The sequence below is a fragment of the Hevea brasiliensis genome, chromosome 12 (assembly GCF_030052815.1).
Source record: "Hevea brasiliensis isolate MT/VB/25A 57/8 chromosome 12, ASM3005281v1, whole genome shotgun sequence".
Classification (NCBI taxonomy): domain Eukaryota; kingdom Viridiplantae; phylum Streptophyta; class Magnoliopsida; order Malpighiales; family Euphorbiaceae; genus Hevea; species Hevea brasiliensis.
In genome coordinates this window covers 29,798,642-29,819,975 of record NC_079504.1, presented here as the reverse complement: position 1 = coordinate 29,819,975, position 21,334 = coordinate 29,798,642, and the positions used below count along the sequence as shown (strand labels likewise).

The following is a 21,334-nucleotide window of genomic DNA, read 5'->3' as shown; positions in this document are numbered from 1 at the left end:
ATTCAATTTCTTGCATGGATCATGAAATATGTGTATGTATATTCAACTTTTTTAAGCTAAAGTTTCATCTCTAACATGATTTCCTTTCTTGATGGAGTGTACTTAGTTTATGTTTTCAGAAGAAGAATTGTACTGCTGATTCTTTAGCACATTGAAACTTGTGGCATTGAAATTAAGGCTCTTATGTAAAATTGCATTCTGCAGCTCATTGTTTTCTGTGATACACCCTTAAGGGCCTTGGGTCTGATTCCAAACCTCCCGGGCCTAAGCTGCTATCACTGCTCCTACAGTCCTAAAAATAAATTTTAATATCGCCTCTTATTTTTCTTGTTTGTCCTTATTTTTTGACTTTGTCGATGAAATGCTAATTTGATAATGTATTGGTAGTGGTGATGAAAATATTCATAATTTTAAATAAAATAACGTTTTAATAAAATAATATTATATATTAAATTTTTATTATTAATTTAATTACATTCCATGTATACAAGTAAAAAAAAAAAATGAGATTGTAATGGTTATTATATTACATTTTAATCCTTTTAAATAATGTAATGTTTAATTTAATATATTGTATTACATTACAACTTTAATTTCATTATATAAATAATTACATTCCATTACATTATGTTATACTAAATGTAATGTAGCTTAAAGTCCAAGTCTACCCATTTATCCAAAGTCCAAGAATCATGACTCAAAAGAATAAGCAGCAACCAAGTAAATGTACAGGCACATTCAGTTGAATGCAGTTTGTTTTGAGTAAGTTAAAGAATAGTTAATTAACAGCGAGTTAGAGCAATTAATAGCGATGGCTAATCTTAGGAGTAGTTAATGTAATGAAGTGTGGTCGAGCAACATCAGTTAGATTAAGAGCAACACATACAACATAAAAGCCCCCAAATAACAATTAAAACAAAAATCATATAGTTTATAGATCAACTCTCAATTTACTTTTTATTATCAATCGCACTTTGCATTTTCAAACAATTTAGATTTTAATTTAATTTCAATCAAGATTTCATTAACTTTCACTGCACATTTACTTTTCAAGCAAACCTTTACATTTTTAAATGTATAAATTAACTTTTTCTTATAAACAAGCAATCAATTCATTTTTTTCAAGTATTGCCTTTACATTTTTAAAGTAATCTTTTATTTTTAACAGCATAGTGATTTATTTTCTAAATACACTCAATTTTTATATACATAATTTTTATTTCTCACTATAATTGGTTCAATTCAAAGTTAAAAAGGGTACAATTCATCATTTTACACTAGGATTTTAGCATCTTTGACAAGTCACAGTCCATTAATATGTACTTTTTAATTTACTTGGTAGGTCAAAAATTCATTCAACACGTAAATAATATCTTATTAATGAATTTATATGAGATTTAGATACTATTTATTCAGCATTAACAAGATGAATTTAAGCAGTAAAAATATTTTTTGTAAAACATATAAAATGAGAGAAAAGAAAATTTTGAAAAAATCATTATTTTTTTCTTGTTGAAAAGAGAGAAGATGGAGGAGGAGAAAATAGTCGAAGAAAATTTTCTCTTGAGCCACTAACATTTTTCTTGTAAGTTTGGTGGGAAAGTGGAGTGAAAATGATCAAAACGATAAAGCTTTTTGTCAAATGATATGGCTCCTGTTCTTGCGTGTTCTTCTCAACTGGTCCACGTTGTGGCCAACCACAGCTCCTGCCTCCAATTTCCGCTTCTTCCATCATTTTGGATACGGCTCAAAAAAACTCATCATGCAACGCGTAGGGCTGGAAGGGAAACTCTTCAATCTTGCACTTCTAATTGCATAAGCTATATATTAAAATGGCAAAATGTTAAATATGGTCTCTTTATTTATTTGATAAGTTTATTTATTTTATTTTAAATTTTTTATTAATTTAAAAATTTTAATTTAAACTCAATTTATCTCAAAAATTAAAATTAAAAGACTCAAATTTAAAAAATTGAAACTTTCATCAATATTATATAATTTTTTGTTTTAAGTGCACTCTCTATAGGTGGCAAATCTGGCGGTTAGGTAAATTCAATTTCATATTATTTTGATTTACTAGACATTTAATGTGTCGTTTTCTAGTGAAGATTAATGGACTAAGTTAGTTTAGATTGTAGATTAATTCATGTTATATAAGAAAAGGTTTTTAAGTCATTAGAAATAATTTACCAATTATTTTGTGTGAATATATTAATTTTTTTCATAAAATTATTCATTCAATTTATTGAATCAAAATTTAAATTGATTTTATCGAACTAAATGGATTCATTTTAGTTCGGGTCATACTAATTATCATATTAATCCTTAACTAAATTTTCAATTTTATGAAGCATTCGAGTTTAAATTATTTTAAATTTTGTGTGATAAAAAAAAGATTCAGATTGAATTGATGCATAAAATTAAAATTTATTATCTTTATTGCTCTCATTCAAAAATTATGAGTGTTTTTATATAACAAAGTTGCAATGTAATATGCAAATATTGTCTATCAAGGCCAAATAAGGGGTAGTCTGGTTAGTTTTCTTGTATTTTTAAGGTGTAAAGAATGGGGATGTCTTGAGTTCGGGTCTATTCATCTACCTATTCTAAGAAATATATATTGTCTATCAAGCTTATCAATATATATTTGGGTTTAGTTGGGTGAACTTAAGTTTTGCCAAGCTTTAATGGTGGTTTTAGCAATGGAAGAGAGAGAGAGGGTGAGGCTGCCGAAACTTGTGAGAGAGAAGAGTGAATTTTTTTTTTGTTTTAATTTTATGTATTTTAGGTGTATTTTTACTTAATTGGCTTGGTCAAAATTGGTGGGAAATAAGAAAATCCATTTATGATGTCATATTTGTGAGATAAGCATGATGTAAATAAAGTTTTCTTTTCTTTTTCTTTTTCAATTATTTTTCCTTATTTCTTTAATTTAATTCCCGATTCCGAATTTTTCTTTTCGCCAATTTTATTGGACAATTAGGTCAGAAGTCAGCTCTAGGGGTGAATTGACCAAATCGCCCCTCACCGATTTAATCCGGTTTGCACATTATTCGATATTTCTTTCGGATCCCTAACCTAATTATTTGACCTGCTTAATAATTCTTTTCTGTGATTTTCTCTTTTCCACTGTGTTCACAATAGTCCTAAGGACCGCGGCGTCACATTTTCTGATTCGAAATTTGAGTTAAGGCTGACCTCGTAGTCACTTCTCGGAAAGGTCACCCATCGCTGTGACTCTCGGCCGGCTCATTTAATTATTTATGTTCTGTTTTTCTTACTTATAATTAATTATCTGGCAATTACTAATTATTTACGTTCAGGGTTTATCTAGGTGTCTTAGATGTGGTTCTAATCCCCTTAATTGTCCGGACCGACACCGATAATCGGAATAGTAAAATGTACTAGACTATGCAAATAGGGGTGTTACATGATGCGTTCGGGTTGGGTTTGAATTTTACATGTTAAATATCTATTATTCGAATTCGTTTATATAAATACTTATTTAAATATAAAATATATTTAAATTTATAACAAAGTTATAAATTTGTAATAAATAAAATAGTTGTTAATGAATAGGATTATAATTTCATATCTATTTATATAAATGTAATTTTTTTATTTAATTAAATAGTTAATCTTTGAATAATAATTTTATAATTATGTTAATTAAACAGTTAATTTATACTAGTAATTTTATAATTATGTTAAGATTTTTTTGTTTATCCTATTATTCTTCCCTCCTTCCTGCACATATATAATTAAAATAATTTTTTTTTATATTATAAGTTTGTAAATATTTAGAACAATTAATAAAATAAATTAGTAAAAGTTAGATTTAGTGTTTAAGGTGTTTATTAATTTTATTATAATAAATTAAATAATTTTTTAATGAATTAATAGGGTTAAGATTATAGAATTATTTTGTTAGTAATTATAATAAGATTTTTTTTGTATAAGTAGAATTATTATTACATTAATATTAAATTTTTAATTTATATTTGAAATTAAAATTATTTATAAATTTAACAATGAATATATTTTACTAAAAATTATTAGTAACAAATTAATAAGATATTGTCATTACTAAATTACAAGCAAAGTAAATTATATTACAAAATATTATTAACCACAATATAATATGAATTAGTAATAATATTTTATATATATATATATATATATATATATATATATATATATATATATATATATATATATATATATATATACCTTGATAAATATATTTTTATAGATATTTTTACAAATAATAAAAAGGGTTTTTTTTTTCAAACCTAATATTCCCCTTCACATGCGCACGCTAACTTAATGGAATTGACTACAAAGCTGAAGTTGAGTCAATAAAATAATGAAGAGTTGCGTTAGAAATGTAGTGCCTCCCAGTTTCCTTTCACTTTTCTCTTGATCCTATCTGCATTAAAAGAAGCGATAACTCTCTTATATACATTAGAAAAGTAGTGTCTCCCAATTTCTTCTCACTGTCCTCTTGATCCCGTCTACATTAAAAGAAGCAATAACTCTCTTATATACTTTAGAAAAGTAATGCCTTCCGGTTTCCTCTCACTTTCCTCTTGATCCCATTTGCATTAAAAGAAGCAATAGCTCTCTTATATACTTTAGAAAAGTAGTACCTCATAGTTTCCTCTCACTTTCCTCTTGATCCATGCATTAGAAGAAGTAATAACTCTTTTATATACTTAAGAAAAGTAGTACCTCGAGTATTCTCTCACTTTCCTCTTGATCAAGTCTGCATTAAAAGAAGTAATAACTCTCTTATATGCTTTAGAAAAGTAGTGCCTCACAGTTTCCTCTCACTTTCCTCTTGATCCCATTTGCATTAAATGAAGCAATAGCTCTCTTATATACTTTAAAAAAACCAGTGTCTCCTAGTTTCCTCTCACTTTCCTCTTGATCCCATTTTCATTAAAAGAAGCAATAACTCTCTTATATACTTTAGAAAAGTAGTACCTCCCAGTTTTTTCTCACTTTAACTCTCTTATATACTTTAGAAAAGTAGTGCCTCCCACTTTCCTCTCACTTTTCTCTTGATGTCATCTGCATTAAAAGAAGTAATAACTCTCTTGTATACTTTAGAAAAATAGTACCTCCCAGTTTCCTCTCAGTTTCCTCTTGATCCCGTCTGCATTAAAAGAAGAAATAACTCTCTTACATACTTTAGAAAAGTAGTGCCTCTCAGTTTCCTCTCATTTTTCTTTTGATCCCGTCTACATTAAAAGAAGTAATAACTCTTTTATATACTTTAGAAAAGTAGTGCCTCGATTTTCCTCTCACTTTCCTCTTGATCCCATTTGCATTAAAAGAAGCAATAACTCTCTTATATTCTTTAGAAAAGTAGTGCCTCCCAATTTCCTCTCACCTTCCTCTTATCACCGTCTACATTAAAAGAAGCAATAACTCTCTCATATACTTTAGAAAAGTAGTGCCTCCCAATTTCCTCTCACTTTCCTTTTGATCCCGTTTGCATTAATATACATACATACATATACATATATATATATACATGTATATATATGTATATATATGTACATGTATATAGATGCATATACATGTATATATATATAGATACATATACATGTATATATATATATATACATGTATATATATATCACATGCGCACACTCCAAAAATGCTCTGCTCCATCAGGTGAAAGAGCAAGAGTAGAAAATGATGGGTCCATTGTAGTTTCTTTAACTATAAAATATATTTAAAAAATATTAAAAATTATATAAATAAATTCTTTAGTTCGATTCTAGTTTGATTCTTGATAAACAATTAAAATCAAACTAAAATAATAAATACAATAATACAAGTTCATTTTGATATAATTTGCTTTTTATAGTAATGAACTTTTTTGTTTTAAGTTTTGGTATAGTTTTTCATTTGATTCAGAAATTTAGGAATCGTGCCAAGTCCTATCAGTTAAAGTATTTTTATTTTTTTTTTTAATTTGATTCTTCTACAAGAGTTGTCCTTAGGAGGGAAAATTTGACAAATTCTAATTCTCTGTTTGTGTCAGCCTCCGCATTTATATATATCATTCTCATTGAAACTTCCTGTAAGCTATAGTCAATAATTATAACTTAAAAAGTCTTTAGGCCTCTCTTATATTTACCTTTTTTTTGTTCGTATTTAAAAGAAAGTAGAAAAAAATATCTGAAGAATATATGCAAATAATTCAGGGATGGCAATTTGTCAAATTTTTGTGGATATTTCTTTTTAACAAAATCTAATAGAATAAATTTAATAATATATAATTGAATTTGAAATAAATTTAGATTTGAAAATTAATACATGTGACGCATTTAGATTGGATTAAAATTTTATATGTTAGGTATCTATTATCTCGCAGTCACTTCCCGGGAAGGTCACCCATCGCTGTGACTCCCAGCTCATTTAACTTTTTATGTTCTGTTTTTCTTACTTATAGTTAATTATCTGGCAATTACTAATTATTTGCTTTCAGGGTTTATCTAGGTGTCTTAGATGTGGTTCTAATCCTCTTAATTGTCCGGACCTACACCGATCACCAGAACAGTAAAATGTATCAGGCTATGCAAATAGGGGTGTTACATGATGCGTTCAGGTTGGGTTTAAATTTTACATGTTAAATATGTAACACCCTAGGCAAATCCCACATCGGCAAAACACGGGAGAGATGCTGGGTTTATAAGTTGGTGGTTCGTAACCCCTATTGACGCGTTTTAAAACCATGAGGGCTTCGGCCCAGAACGGACAATATCAATAGTGGTAGGCCGTTACATTTGTGGTATCGGGCGCTCGCGTGCAACCTTGAGCGATGGTGGGGCAAACCTCCGAGGACGCCGAGTCCCATAAGGGGGTGGATTGTAACACCCTAGTGATATTGTCCGCTCGGGCGAAGCCCTCACGGTTTAAAACGCGTCAATAGGGGTTACGAACCACCAACTTATAAACCCAAAGATCTCTCCGTGTTTTGCCGATGTGGATTTGCCTAGGTGTTACAATCCACCCCCTTATGGGACTCAGCGTCCTCGCTGAGGTTTGCCCCACCATCATTCAAGGTTGCACGCGGAGCGGCTCTGATACCACAAATTTAACGGCCCGGCCCACTAGTGATATTGTCCGCTCTGGGCCGAAGCCCTCACGGTTTTAAAACGAGTCAATAGGGGTTACGAACCACCAACTTATAAACCTAGCATCTCTCCCGTGTTTTACCGATGTGGGATTTGCCTAGGGTGTTACAAAATATCTATTACTCGAATTCGTTTATATAAATACTTATTTAAATATAAAATATATTTAAATTTGTAACAAAGTTATAAATTTGTAATAAATAAAATAGTTGTTAATGAATAGGATTATAATTTCATATCTATTTATATAAATGTAAATTTTTTTATTTAATTAAATAGTTAATCTTTGAATAATAATTTTATAATTATGTTAAGATTTTTTTGTTTATCCTATTATTCTTCCCTCCCTCCTTCACATATATAATTAAAATAATTTTTTTCATATTATAAGTTTGTAAATATTTAGAACAATTAATAAAATAAATTAGTAAAAGTTAGATTTAGTGTTTAAGGTTTTTATTAATTTTATAATAATAGATTAAATAATTTTTATTGAATTACTAATACTATAGAATTAAGATTATAGAATTATTATTCGAAATTATAATAGAATTTTTGGTATTAATAGAATTATTATTACATTAATATTAAAATTTTAATTTATATTTGTAATTAAAATTATTTATAAATTTAACAATGAATATATTTTACTAAAAATTATTAGTAACAAATTAATAAGATATTGCCATTACTAAATTATAAGCAAAGTAAATTATATTACTAAAAATTATTAACCATAATATGAATTAGTAATAATATATATATATATCTTGATAAATGTATTTTTATAGATATTTTTACAAATAATAAAAAGGGTTTTTTTTTTTCAAACCTAATATTCCCCTTCACATACACACGCTAACTTAATGGAATTGACTAATTGACAAAAGACTACAAAGCTGAAGTTGAGTCAATAAATTAATGAAGAGTTACTTTAGAAATGTAATGCCTCCCAGTTTCCTTTCACTTTTCTCTTGATCCTATTTGCATTAAAAGAAGCGATAACTCTCTTATATACATTAGAAAAGTAGTGTCTCCCAGTTTCTTCTCACTTTCCTCTTGATCCCGTCTACATTAAAAGAAGCAATAACTCTCTTATATACTTTAGAAAAGTAATGCCTTCCGGTTTCCTCTCACTTTCCTCTTGATCCCATTTGCATTAAAAGAAGCAATAGCTCTCTTATATACTTTAGAAAAGTAGTACCTCCTAGTTTCCTCTCACTTTCCTCTTGATCCTGTCTGCATTAAAAGAAGTAATAACTCTTTTATATACTTTAGAAAAGTAGTACCCCCCAGTATTCTCTCACTTTCCTCTTGATCAAGTCTGCATTAAAAGAAGCAATAACTCTCTTATATGCTTTAGAAAAGTAGTGCCTTCCAGTTTCCTCTCACTTTCCTCTTGATCCCATTTGCATTAAATGAAGCAATAGCTCTCTTATATACTTTAAAAAAGTAGTGTCTCCCAGTTTCCTCTCACTTTCCTCTTGATCCCATTTTCATTAAAAGAAGCAATAACTCTCTTATATACTTTAGAAAAGTAGTACCTCTCAGTTTTCTCTCACTTTAACTCTCTTATATACTTTAGAAAAGTAGTGCCTCCCACTTTCCTCTCACTTTCCTCTTGATGTCGTCTGCATTAAAAGAAGTAATAACTCTCTTGTATACTTTAGAAAAATAGTACCTCCCAGTTTCCTCTCAGTTTCCTCTTGATCCCGTCTGCATTAAAAGAAGCAATAACTCTCTTACATACTTTAGAAAAGTAGTGCCTCTCAGTTTCCTCTCTTTTTCCTTTTATTCCGTCTGCATTAAAAGAAGTAATAACTATATATATATATATATATATATATATATATATATTTCTCTCTTTTTCTCTTGATCCCATTTGCATTAAAAGAAGCAATAACTCTCTTATATTCTTTAGAAAAATATATTTAAAAAATATTAAAAATTATATAAATAAATTCTTTAGTTCGATTCTAGTTTGATTCTTGATAAAAAATTAAAATCAAACTAAAATAATAAATACAATAATACAAGTTCATTTTGATATAATTTGCTTTTTATAGTAATGAGCTTTTTTGTTTTAATTTTCGGTATAGTTTCTCATTTGATTCGGAACTTTAGGAATCGTACCAAGTCCTATCAGTTAAAGTATTTTTATTTTTTTTTTAATTTGATTCTTCTACAAGAGTTGTCCTTATGAGGGAAAATTTGACAAATTCTAATTCTCTGTTTGTGTCAGTATTCCGCATTTATATATATCATTCTCATTGAAACTTCCTGTAAGCAATAGTCAATAATTATAACTTAAAAAGTCTTTAGGCCTCTCTTATATTTACCTTTTTTTTCGTATTTAAAAGAAGGTAGAAAAAAAAATGAAGAATATATGCAGATAATTCAGGGATGGCAATTTATCAAATTTTTGTGGATATTTCTTTTGAATAAAATCTAATAGAATAAATTTAATAATATATAATTGAATTTGAAATAAATTTAGATTTGAAAATTAATACATGTGACACATTTAGATTGGATTAAAATTTTATATGTTAGGTATCTATTACCTGAATTCATTTACATAAATACTGATTTAAATATAAAATATATATTTTTATAATAATATTTATAAATTTTTATACATTTTATTTTAAATAAAATAGAATTTAAATATTTTATGAAATTATTACTATTTTAAAATATAAATTATTAATAAAAAATAATTTTTATATAACATTTGGATATTTTTTGAGTAATAATCAAGTTTGGGACATATTCAGATAGTTGAAAATAGATTTTAATTACGTTTGAGATAATTTAGAGTTTTAAAAATGTTAATCGAGTTCAGATGATTTTTGCGAGTAACCTAATTTACCATCATTAGGAGAAAGTCTCGTTTCTTTTTTTTTTTTAATAAATGATCATTTTTTTTTTATTTTTATATACAACTAACAAATTACAATTCCAAGCTCCCTCAAATACATAAAATATTGTTAAATTTAATTATTAATTTTTTATTTATTTTCATTCAAATTTAAATTAAAGAACTTATAATATTAAAATAATAATTTTAATACCATTGATTACATTTTAAATTTTTTAATTGCATTGATAATGCAATCTTCTGTAAAGATTCATCGCCTATTTGCATTCATTTTACATTCTTGCTCTAAGAGTCTAACAAGAAACCAATAAATTAGAGTATAAGTTGTTTTGTAAGACTTAACAAGGAATTAAGAAATTAGAGAATGAGTGTAGATTTTTTTAAGCTTCCAAGAACGAACTAAAAAATTAGAAGGGATTGTATGTTCTTTTGTAAGAAACCAAGAAAGAATCAAGAAATTAGAGAGGAATATAGGTCCTTTTGTAAGACTCTACAAAGGAAACCAAAAATTAGAGCAGAAATGTAAGTCTTTTTGTAAGACTAGAATATAGGTTCTTTTATAAAACTTTAAGAAGAAATAAAAAAATCATATTTACTTTCATGTAAAATATATTATTTATTTATAATCTATTTTTTATGATTTATTTTTTTTTAAAAAAATATATATATTTTTTTAATTTTCACTTTATTTGCATGAATATATGTAAATATATTATCCTGATGTGCCATATTGCCATTTGTTCTCCTTTCTTTTCACGTTTATGTGTACTAAATTTTTTTTAAAGCTTCTATTTGAATGAATAATTTACAAAAAAAAATTCAATTAAAATATCCATCTTATTAGTACAAAACTTTTTGCTCTCAATTTTTTTTAGCTATATATAATTTTTTTATCAAATCATAAATCTTTCTATTCATATTTTTATATTTGTTATTATTTTTATATATAATTTTATATAACATTATTTAAAAATTTTAATAAATTGAAATTTTATAACAAAGAAGTATATATCATAAATATTTTGGTGAAAACTTAAATTATATAATTTAAGAATATATTGTTATACTTATACATTATATATTAATTTTATTCTTTAATACAACTTTAAATACTTATATATTTAAATAATTAGATGATAATATAAAACTTATTTAAATAGACAAAATTTTAAAGTAAATGAGCATTAATATTTGGTATTATGATATTTTATTATCTTTTAATGCAGAAATCAAAATTTATTTTATATAAAGTCCAAATGATTTTTATGAATAGTATTTTTAATTTTTATAAATTTATAAATTAAAATATTTTATTGATAAAAAATAATTTATTTGAAAATAGGACTAATAAATAAAAAAATTTTAAGAAATTTTTTAATTTTATTTAAATTTTAATTTTATAAATTTTATCAAGATTATAAAATTAGTGTTAGTTTTATTCTGTCTAATTAAATTAGTCAAAATTCAAATGATATTCTAATAATTTTGTTATTTTTTCAATAAAATTATTTTTTAAATTTATTATAGCTGAAAATAATTAAAAATATAAAAATATTTTATTTTGAAATTAAAATAGTTAAAAAAATTTATATATATAAATTTTAAATTTGGTTAAAAATATATTTTTGTCGGTATCAATAATTTTTTTTTTCAAAAAATAGCTATAAATTTATAATTAATAAAGTAGTTGTTATATTTGAATTAAATTAAAAATTTAAATTCTCTGAATGCCTAGTTAAAGCTTATTCATTCCAAATATTTTTTTTCAACAAAGTTATAAATCTGTAACAAATAAAATAGTTATTAATGAATAGGATTATAATTTCATATCTATTTATATAAATGTAAATTTTTTATTTAATTAAATAGTTAATATTTGAATAATAGTTTTATAATTATGTTAATTAAAAAGTTAATTTATACTAGTAATTTTATAATTATGTTAAGATGTTTTTGTTTATCCTATTATTCTTCCCTCCTTCCTACACATATAAAATTAAAATAAATTTTATTTTTTATATTATAAATTTGTAAATATTTAGAACAATTAATAAAATAAAATAGTAAAAGTCATATTTAGTGTTTAAGGTTTTTATTAATTTTATTATAATAAATTAAAATTTTTTTAATAAATTAATAGGGCTAAGATTATAGAATTATTATATTAAAAATTATAATCAGATTTTTATATAAGTAGAATTATTATTACATTAATATTAAAATTTTAATTTATACTTAAAATTAAAATTATTTATAAATTTAATAATAAATATATTTTACTAAAAATTATTAATAACAAATTAATATGATATTGTCATTGTTAAAATTACAAAGCAAAGTAAATTATGTTACTAAAAATTACGAACCACGATATAATATGAATTGGTAATAATTTATAAATATAAATTTACATATACATCATGATAAATATATTTTATCGGTATTTTTGTAAATAACAAAAAGAGTTTTTTTCAAACCTAATATTGCCCTTTACATGCACAGACTGACTTAATGGAATTCACTAATTGACAAAAAGACTGCAAAGCTGAAGTCAAGTCAATAAATTAAAGAAGGGTTGCTTTAGAAAAGTCGTGCCTCTATTTTCTTCCATCCTTGACTGCAATTCCTCTATTTTCTTTTCTACCAAACAAAACCGAGCTTGTCAAATATGGCTTCTACTTCATCTTTAGCCATCTCCTGTAAAACTACCTATGATGTTTTCCTTAGCTTTAGGGGAATTGAAACTCATCACAATTTTACTAGTCATCTTTGTGCTGCCCTTTGCCGGAAAAATATTACAACATTCATAGACGATGTTCTTGAAAGAGGAGAAGGGATCTCGCCAGCCCTCATGAAAGCGATTGAAGAATCCAAGATTTCTGTAGTAATTTTCTCAGAAAATTATGCATCCTCTCGGTGGTGCCTAGATGAACTAGTGAAGATAATTGACTGCGAGAAAAAATTAGGGCGAAAGGTTTTACCCATTTTCTACCGTGTAAATCCTTCCGATGTTAGAAAACAGACTGGGAAATTTGGAGAAGCATTTGGGAAAGTCAAAGAAAATTCAAAGCACAGCTTAGACGTTGTGGAGAAGTGGCGCACTGCTTTGATGGAAGCAGGCAATCTATCTGGATGGGTTTCCAGCGACTCCAGGTAATTGTTTTCAGTATTGGACTTAACTGGCTGGCTGGCTGGCTGCTTGAACTGTTTAAATTGGGAACTAGACCGGGCAACTGGTTTGGTCTAATTCAATTTATTTATTTTAATTATCAATAGAAAAATAAAAATTTTCAAAATTTAAATTATTTTTGACCAGTTTTTTTTTTTTAATTAATCTAATTGCTTAAATCTTTCAAATCGGTGAAATGGTTAGTAGATGGATTCAATTGTCAATCTGATTTTAAAAACATTGCAACATGTAATTCTTCATAACCAGTATGACTTTGATTAATTATTTGCAATACATCTCATTTCTACAAAAATTTTGAAGGGTGTAATAGTAATTTTACAAAAAAAAATTATTGTTGCCCATTAAATTTTGATGAGCACTGGACTCCTTACAATTTTAAAATTTTTTAGAAGTGTAGTAATTTTTAAAAATTTAGTATTTTTTTTTTTATTATTATTTAACAATTTTGGTGGAGCAATGGACCAATATTTAAAAATTTTTAGTAATTTATTAGTAATTAAAAAAAAAAAGAAACTCTAAATCCTTTGCTTTCTTATTAAAAGAATGATATGAAACATAAATGTTTTTGCTAAAAAATTCTCAAATATCATTATCTTTTGGTATCTTCTTCAACATTAATTAATTTTATCATTTTACTTTTCTAATAAATATAATTAATATTTCATGCTTTAAAATTTAAATTATTAGACAATATTATTAGATCTTTTATCATCTTTTTTATCAATTTGAATAACTTTAGTAGCTTTTTATTCATAATTCATTACTATTATTAGAATCTTTCATTACTAAAATTTCAACATACCCATAAAATAAATTAGATAATTTTTTTTTTTAAATTTTAAGCTATTAATATATTTTAAATTCAAAAATTTATAATATTAAACATGTATTATATTTTTAAATTAATAACAATTTCAATTAATTGGACACCCCATTTAATAAAAAAAAAAAACCCTCCTGCTTTGAATTCCCACCCTCCCTCACCGGCAACGATTAGATTATCGAGAAAATCATCTTATCCAAACCTAATTAATATTTTCAAAACCCGAATCCATTCTAAACTTGATTAAAATGTATTATCAACTAATTGAACTTATCATAAATCCGATTATTATTATCCAAAAAATACTTGAACCTATTTTATTTTATATATTTTAAATAATAATTTACATAAAAATTTATTTTTATTAATAAATTATATTTTAAAAATTTAATAATTTTATAAAATATTTAAATTCTATTTTATTGAAAATAAAAATATAAAATCAATCTCTACTTTTTTAAGGTTTAATTTCGTTTCTACCGTCTAAATTAATCATTAACTTTTTGTAATTATATCCCCTAGTGAGAACTTAATTAACAAATGAAGGACTCCACAACTGCATACTTAATGGTGATAGAACAATATATGGTGCATAATTAATTAACTATAGATTATAGTTACTTGAGTTTAAGATCTTATAATTAAAATCTCAAATTATAGAGGACTCTACAACTGCCACAAAAGATATACAATGGAGACATCAGATTTATGAACCCACCTTCTCTTTCTAGTATCCAGTGAAATTATTTCTATTTTTTTTTAATTTTATACTACAAAAGTTGTCTCCATGAGAGAAAATCTAAATATTTCTTAATTAATGAGGCGATTGGTTCTTTCGCGTAAGCCCCTCTGATGTTGATGGGATTTCAACTGTTTTTAGCTCTGCACCTGTATAATATAAAAACTAATTATGGAACCTTTAAACTTTCCAGCCAAGAACTTAAAATGCCAAAATGATAATAAAAAACTTCACTCAATTTCTGGAAAGGACTTGATAATTAAAACCTTAATTTCTGGGAAGTATTTGATAATAAAAACCTTACTTTAAAAATATTTGTTAATACATTTATTTCCTCTACTTTTGTATTTGTATGAAATGATACATGACCTGTAGTTTTAATCTATACTCATGCATATATTAAAATTATATATCAAGTTGTTAAAATTGTATATGTTCTTTCTCTATTCTTTTATTTATTATCATGGACTTGTTACATTGTCTGTTCATCTTATTGTTTTAGGCCTGAATCCCAACTATGTGAAGAAGTCGCTGATCACATTCTGGAGAAATTGTTTTCCAGATCGTTTACTGATTCTACTGGCTTAGTTGGGATTGATTCACATGTTGATAAAATTATGTCATTGTTATGTATTGAGCCAACAAACATTCGGGTAATAGGAATTTGGGAATGGGTGGTATTGGAAAGACCACCATAGCTGAAATTCTATTTAGTCGAATATGTAATCAATTTGATTGCTTTTGCTTTCTTCGCAATGTTAGGGAAAAATCAGAAAAATATGGGCTAGTTGATTTAAGAAAAAGCTTTTTTTCGGAACTCTTGGGGATTGAAATTAGAAATCTAGATATGCTCAGTGTGGTACCCCCTTCCATTAAGGATTCACTTAATCGGAAGAAAGTTCTTGCTGTTCTTGATGATGTTAATGATCCAGAACAACTAGAAGCTTTAGCTGTAAATGATGATGATTGTTTTGGGCTGGGAAGTAGAATCATTTTAATAAGCAGAGACAAACAAGTCCTTAGCAGTGCTGAAAAGATATATGAGGTTAAGGGATTGGATTTTAGCGATGCTCTTCAGCTGTTAAGTATGAAAGCCTTCAAACAAAACCATCCTCCGGTGGAATATAGAGAGTTGTCCAAAAGGGTAGAAAATTATTGTAAAGGTGTTCCACTAGCTCTCAAGGTTTTGGGTTCCTATTTGTGCAAAAAGACTACTGAAGAATGGGAAAGTGCATTGACTAAACTGAAGAGATTTCCTGACTGCAAGATTACGAAAGTCTTAGAAATAAGTTATAATGATTTAGATGAAATGGAGAAGAAAATATTTTTATATATTGCTTGTTTCTTCAATGGAGATCACAAAAGCATGGTAGAGATATACTTGGTTGTGATTTTCATATACATTGGGGAATAATTCGTCTAATGGATAGGTGTCTCGTAACTATTGTGGATGACATGTTAGAGATGCACGATCTGATAGCGGAAATGGGTCAAGATATTGCTCGGCGGAAGGGTATCATATTATGCAATTCTAATGACATCTGTGATATGTTGACCTCAACTAATAATAAGGTATATATATATATAAAACATTATGATATCATTTAAAAGAAATGACAAAAGTATTTCTTTGCAAAGTATTGATATATAACTTCCTCTTTCTCTGTGATATTGATTGTTAGGCAAATGAAGCAGTTGAAGGCCTACTTTTGAACATGTCTGAAATTGGAAGGCTATATTTGAATGATTCAGTCTTCTTAAGAATGCCCAACTTGAGATTGCTTAAATTTTACAGGGATCGCTTAAATTTTACTGAATTCAGATTTCAATCAAATTATCTAAAAAGTCTTCCTAAGAAGTTGAGTTTACTTCATTGGGAAAAATACCCTTTCAAGTCTTTGCCATTAAATTTTTCCATGGAAAACCTTGTCCACCTCATCATGCCACGTAGCGAAGTTGAAGAGCTCTGGAATGGATCTACGGTAAGCTTTACATATATATCTGTCTTTGTTTTCATTTTTTCCCTTTATAATTTCATCAATTAAAATTTTTATTGCTAAGCCCCTAGATTTAAAAAAAAAAAAAACAATTTTAGAGTTCATCAATCTAAAAATTTTAAGATAATTTAAGTAATTTTTTTCTTATCATTTTATAAATAACTTACTGAATTTATTGAATAGAAAATCTTAGGGTTAACTATAATATAGTCATAATTGTATATTATTGAGTAAAATTTTTGTTAACAAATCCTACATACTCATAACATATGTGGTTAATATAATTTCTTTTTTTTTTTTTTTCCTTTAGTAAAGGGCTGATCATATCATATGATTTAGAAGGGCTAATGATTTAATTTAATTATTAAAAAGTTTCTCTACTACAATTCTAATCTAATCCAAAACTTAGTATGTATAAGAATGTCCACCGTGTTAGATTTAGGCTTTAAAGGAAAAATATGTTTATATAAAATAATTAATTTAATTGAAAAATATAAAGGAACATATTTATCTTTGCACATAATAATAATAATAATAATAATAATAATAATAATAATAATAATAATAATTATTATTATTATTATTATTATTATTATTATTATTATTATTATTATTATAAAAAAATTAGATCTAACTGAGCTTTTAAACATAACACTTTTTTTATTTAGAAAAAATTCATTTACAAATATGAAAATGTTTTCTAACATTAAATTAATGTATTGTTGCCACCTATATAGTCTAAAAAATATAATAAAAATAAATAATTTCATTACATTTTTGTAAATTGATTATTTATTTCTTATAATTAATGTAAATATTTGTAGCTAAAAAAATATATCATTAAAATATAATTATGCTTTTATTTGCTTAATTAAAATTTCAATTTTAACTAAAGATAAATTTTACTTTGAAAGTGCATTTTAAAATTATGAAAAATATGAAAAATGGATAGGAATAAATGATATAGGATTTTTATGTTATTATGAATGATAAAAAAATTATGAAAAATTATGAGCTGCCCCTCCTTGCATGCCACTGACTGTCTATATATGGACTTTCTGACAATTTATAGTTAAAAATTATTTCGTGTATTTGTGTTATGCAGTGTTTGCCAAACTTAAAATCTCTTGATCTTACTCGCTCAAAGCATCTGAAAATAGTCCCTGATTTTTCTATGATGACAAGCCTGGAAGACATAAATTTTGATGGTTGTGAGAGTTTGATTGAGATTCCATCATCCATTCAGTGCCTGAAAAGACTCGATTCTCTTTGTCTAGCTGGTTGCGCAAAGTTGAGAAGTCTTACACAAATGCCGAGAGGCATAAAATTTTTAAATTTCGCTGATTCTGGAGTGGAAGAGTGGTCTCCGTCATCTATCCAATATCTTGAAAATCTTTTGGTCTTAGATACTAGCGATTGCGAAAACCTTAGAAGTCTTCCAAGAATTATATATTGCAATACTTTTATAAGACTTTATATCAGTTTCTGCCCAAATCTCATCATGTCTCCGCAGATTATGGAAAGTTCAGAAGTATTGCCCTCATCAAATTATGGTACTATTGAGTTAGATTTGAGTGAATGTAAAAAGCTCAACAGTCTCCCAAATAGCACTTGCGAATTGAAACGCCTTGAGATTCTGAATCTCAATGGCTGTTCATATCTTGAGAAATTGCCTCCTTTATATGGTTTATGCTCTTTAAAGGAGTTACTTCTAGATGGCACTGCACTTGTAGAAATTCCCCCTGACACTGCCTCTTTGTCATCATTAAGACGACTGAGTTTAAAGAACTGCAAGAGACTCCAAAAGTCAGTATCAACTTCATATATTGCACTAATAAAATATCGTGAAGAATGCAGGGAATATGGTTATGAATTGAATTTTTGTAATTGCCTAAATTTGGACCAAAATGCACGTGGCACCATTATCGCAGATGCTCTCCGGAGAATTAAAGAATTAGCCATTGCTAGATGTGGTGGATTAGAAATTGCTAGACCTTATGGAGCATTTTATCCTTATTTTTGTGTTGGTTTACCCGGAGGGAAAATTCCTGAGTGGTTGAGCTGTGAAGGCCCGGTAAATTCAATAGAAACTTTGTTCCCTCCTGGTTGCTTCAATAATATGTTCTTGGGCTTTGTTTTTTGTGCTATTGTAGAATTCAAGGATCCTGGTTTTTATGTGGATCATTTACGCTTAGCATGTGGAAGCTATTTCGGAAACAATAATGGCGTCAGAGACGCCATTTCTACAAGTGAATATTTCGATTTGGAAAATACCATAGAATCAGATCATGTGTTCTTTTGGTACGGCGGCCGTGACATGTCCTATTTAGATTGGCTCAAACAAAATTGTAACATGGAGAACGAGGCAACATTCTTCCTCTGGCCCGACGATATGGGCACCGACTATATGACAAAGTGGGAAGTGAAAAGGTTTGGATTCCACTTGTTATATGACAAAGTTGAGCTAAACAAATGCAATCCTTACATATGTAGAGAAGCCAATTTTCTGGAGCAATTAGAAGAAACAACAAATGCCAACAATAAGAGAAGCAGGGAAGACTTCTACTCCAGTAATATCAATGGCAACCAGGAGGTGGAAACGCACCCTAAAAGAAGGCAAAATTTCTTTATGGAAGATTACTTTTCAAATACTTTCTTTATGGAAGATTACTTTTCAAATACTCAGGATGGGATTAACTACGACGCTACTATGGTTCCTTCAAGTTCTTCATGTGAATTTGCTCCCAAATTCTACAAATTTCTTTGAAATCCGTCCCTACTAATTGTGGAGAACTAAGGCTTGCGGCTCTCTATCCCTGTAAGTCACCTCCATTTTTATATTTTTATGTCCTTTTGATATTTTGATATATGACAATGTTTTGGCATTCAAAATCTTACATATCTAATCTAATTAAAATGCTATTAATGATGATTTGAAATTTGAATGAGATTCTTCGGTTTAAATTGCTGCTTTATAATAGATTTTATTTGGAATTCTATATGAAGCAATATCTTCATACTCCAGTAAAAGAAATCCTAAGATACTAATTAACAATTTCTACCGCTTGTGATTTATTTTTCCTTCTCGTTTTTCTTTTCTCAAGAACTGCTTCTCTTATACAACATTTTTTTGACTCTCGGCTTCCATTTCTCTTCTCCACTTAACGATTCAGAAGCTCTATGGTTTTTGTAGCCTCCAATTTCTCCCTCTCTTGCACAAACTTAATTAGCGACTATAAGTCTTCCATTCCAGGTGAGTTGCTTTTATGATCTAATGCTGCATAATCTATTACTAATTTGTAAAATTTGCTTCTCAAAAGAAGTTTGAATCGCTAGTTGTAGAAACTTAGGCATTTGAATCTTGCTTCTATTATTTAAAATCTGCATAATATGTTATGCTGAACATTTGCTATGTTGTATATGATTGAACCCATATGTCAACGTTACCTTCTTCTGTTGGTGCACCCTCTCCTTTTTGTTTGACCTTTCTTTTTTTTTTTGTTCCTTCACCTCTTTGAGAGAAAATTGCATGATCTCTTTCTAGGCAATTTGTATACAATTATAAATTTTTTAAAATTTGTAGCTGGCACCAATAACACCTCAATTATTGTCCAAATGTCCATAGTCATAATATTACGCATTTGGAAGAAAGGAGTTTTATACGTATAGTTGATTCCTTGACTCTGTTCATCCTTGCTCTTCCTATGCGTATGTAGTATTTAAATTTGCGTACGTGCCTGTGCTGTGATGTTTCTTTCTATGTTTGTCCATGTTATTGTTTATCATGTAGATCTCTTCTTACCATTAGAGAATGTTTAGTGTATGTTTATTATGCTTCTCCCTCTTCTGTGGAAAATTTTTGGCGGCTGAAAATGAAGAGGAAAAATAAACTCACAAACCCATTTTGACACTTGTTAAGGTTGTTACCTCCTCTAGTAAGTTTCAACATAGTGCTTTGTGATTTTTCTCTTTGTGGTTATGCTAGTTGAGTTCGTAGGACCATGAAAATTTTCTAACACTCTTTCTGTGATTAAGTTGGTAAGTGGGGAAAGAATGAATTGCAAAGCAGAAGCAGCTCCTGGGTTTGTGTCACTTTAGAAACAAGAATCTAGTCCTTTGCTTTGTACACTAGTTAAAGAAAAAACAAGTAAAAAATCTTGGTTTTGTATTTGATGATTTTTTTTTTCTTTGATGAAGATTCCAATCCTTTTGCTAGCTATTAAATTATAAACCTTCCTTTAGGCAGCCGTTAAATGATTTTATGTAGCTCTTTCTTTCATCAAAACCAACTTTGAAGGGAGTGTGTGCCTTCTTTTAAGATCTTTGCTTTATTTAGGGTAAGGATCCACAAAAAAAGAAAGAAAAAAAAAATTCATATTGCATTTTCTTTTTACTTCCATTTGATTTTTATTGGACTCTTTAAGGACCAATCTCTTATTACTATATTTTAGTGCTCTTGGCCAAATCCATTTGAATCATACCCTCTAGCCATGATTTTTTATTTGATGCATTAATTCAGTGGGATTATGAATTACTCTGTTTATAAAGCTAAA

At 27.3% G+C, this 21,334-nt stretch overlaps 2 protein-coding genes across 2 annotated transcripts in view; both read left to right on the top strand.

The window, feature by feature from the left end:
- LOC110662915 (disease resistance protein TAO1) overlaps positions 1 to 21,334 on the top strand; it is a 53,971-nt gene that overhangs the window by 7,201 nt on the left and 25,436 nt on the right. The gene's annotated exons all lie outside the window — the stretch shown is intronic.
- Positions 12,660 to 19,548, top strand: LOC110659138 (disease resistance protein RPV1). Its single transcript, XM_058130637.1, has 4 exons — positions 12,660 to 13,185; positions 16,215 to 16,356; positions 16,467 to 16,766; positions 17,887 to 19,548. The coding sequence occupies exons 1-4, from the start codon at positions 12,701 to 12,703 to the stop codon at positions 19,546 to 19,548; spliced, it is 2,589 nt and encodes an 862-aa protein (XP_057986620.1). The 5' UTR covers positions 12,660 to 12,700.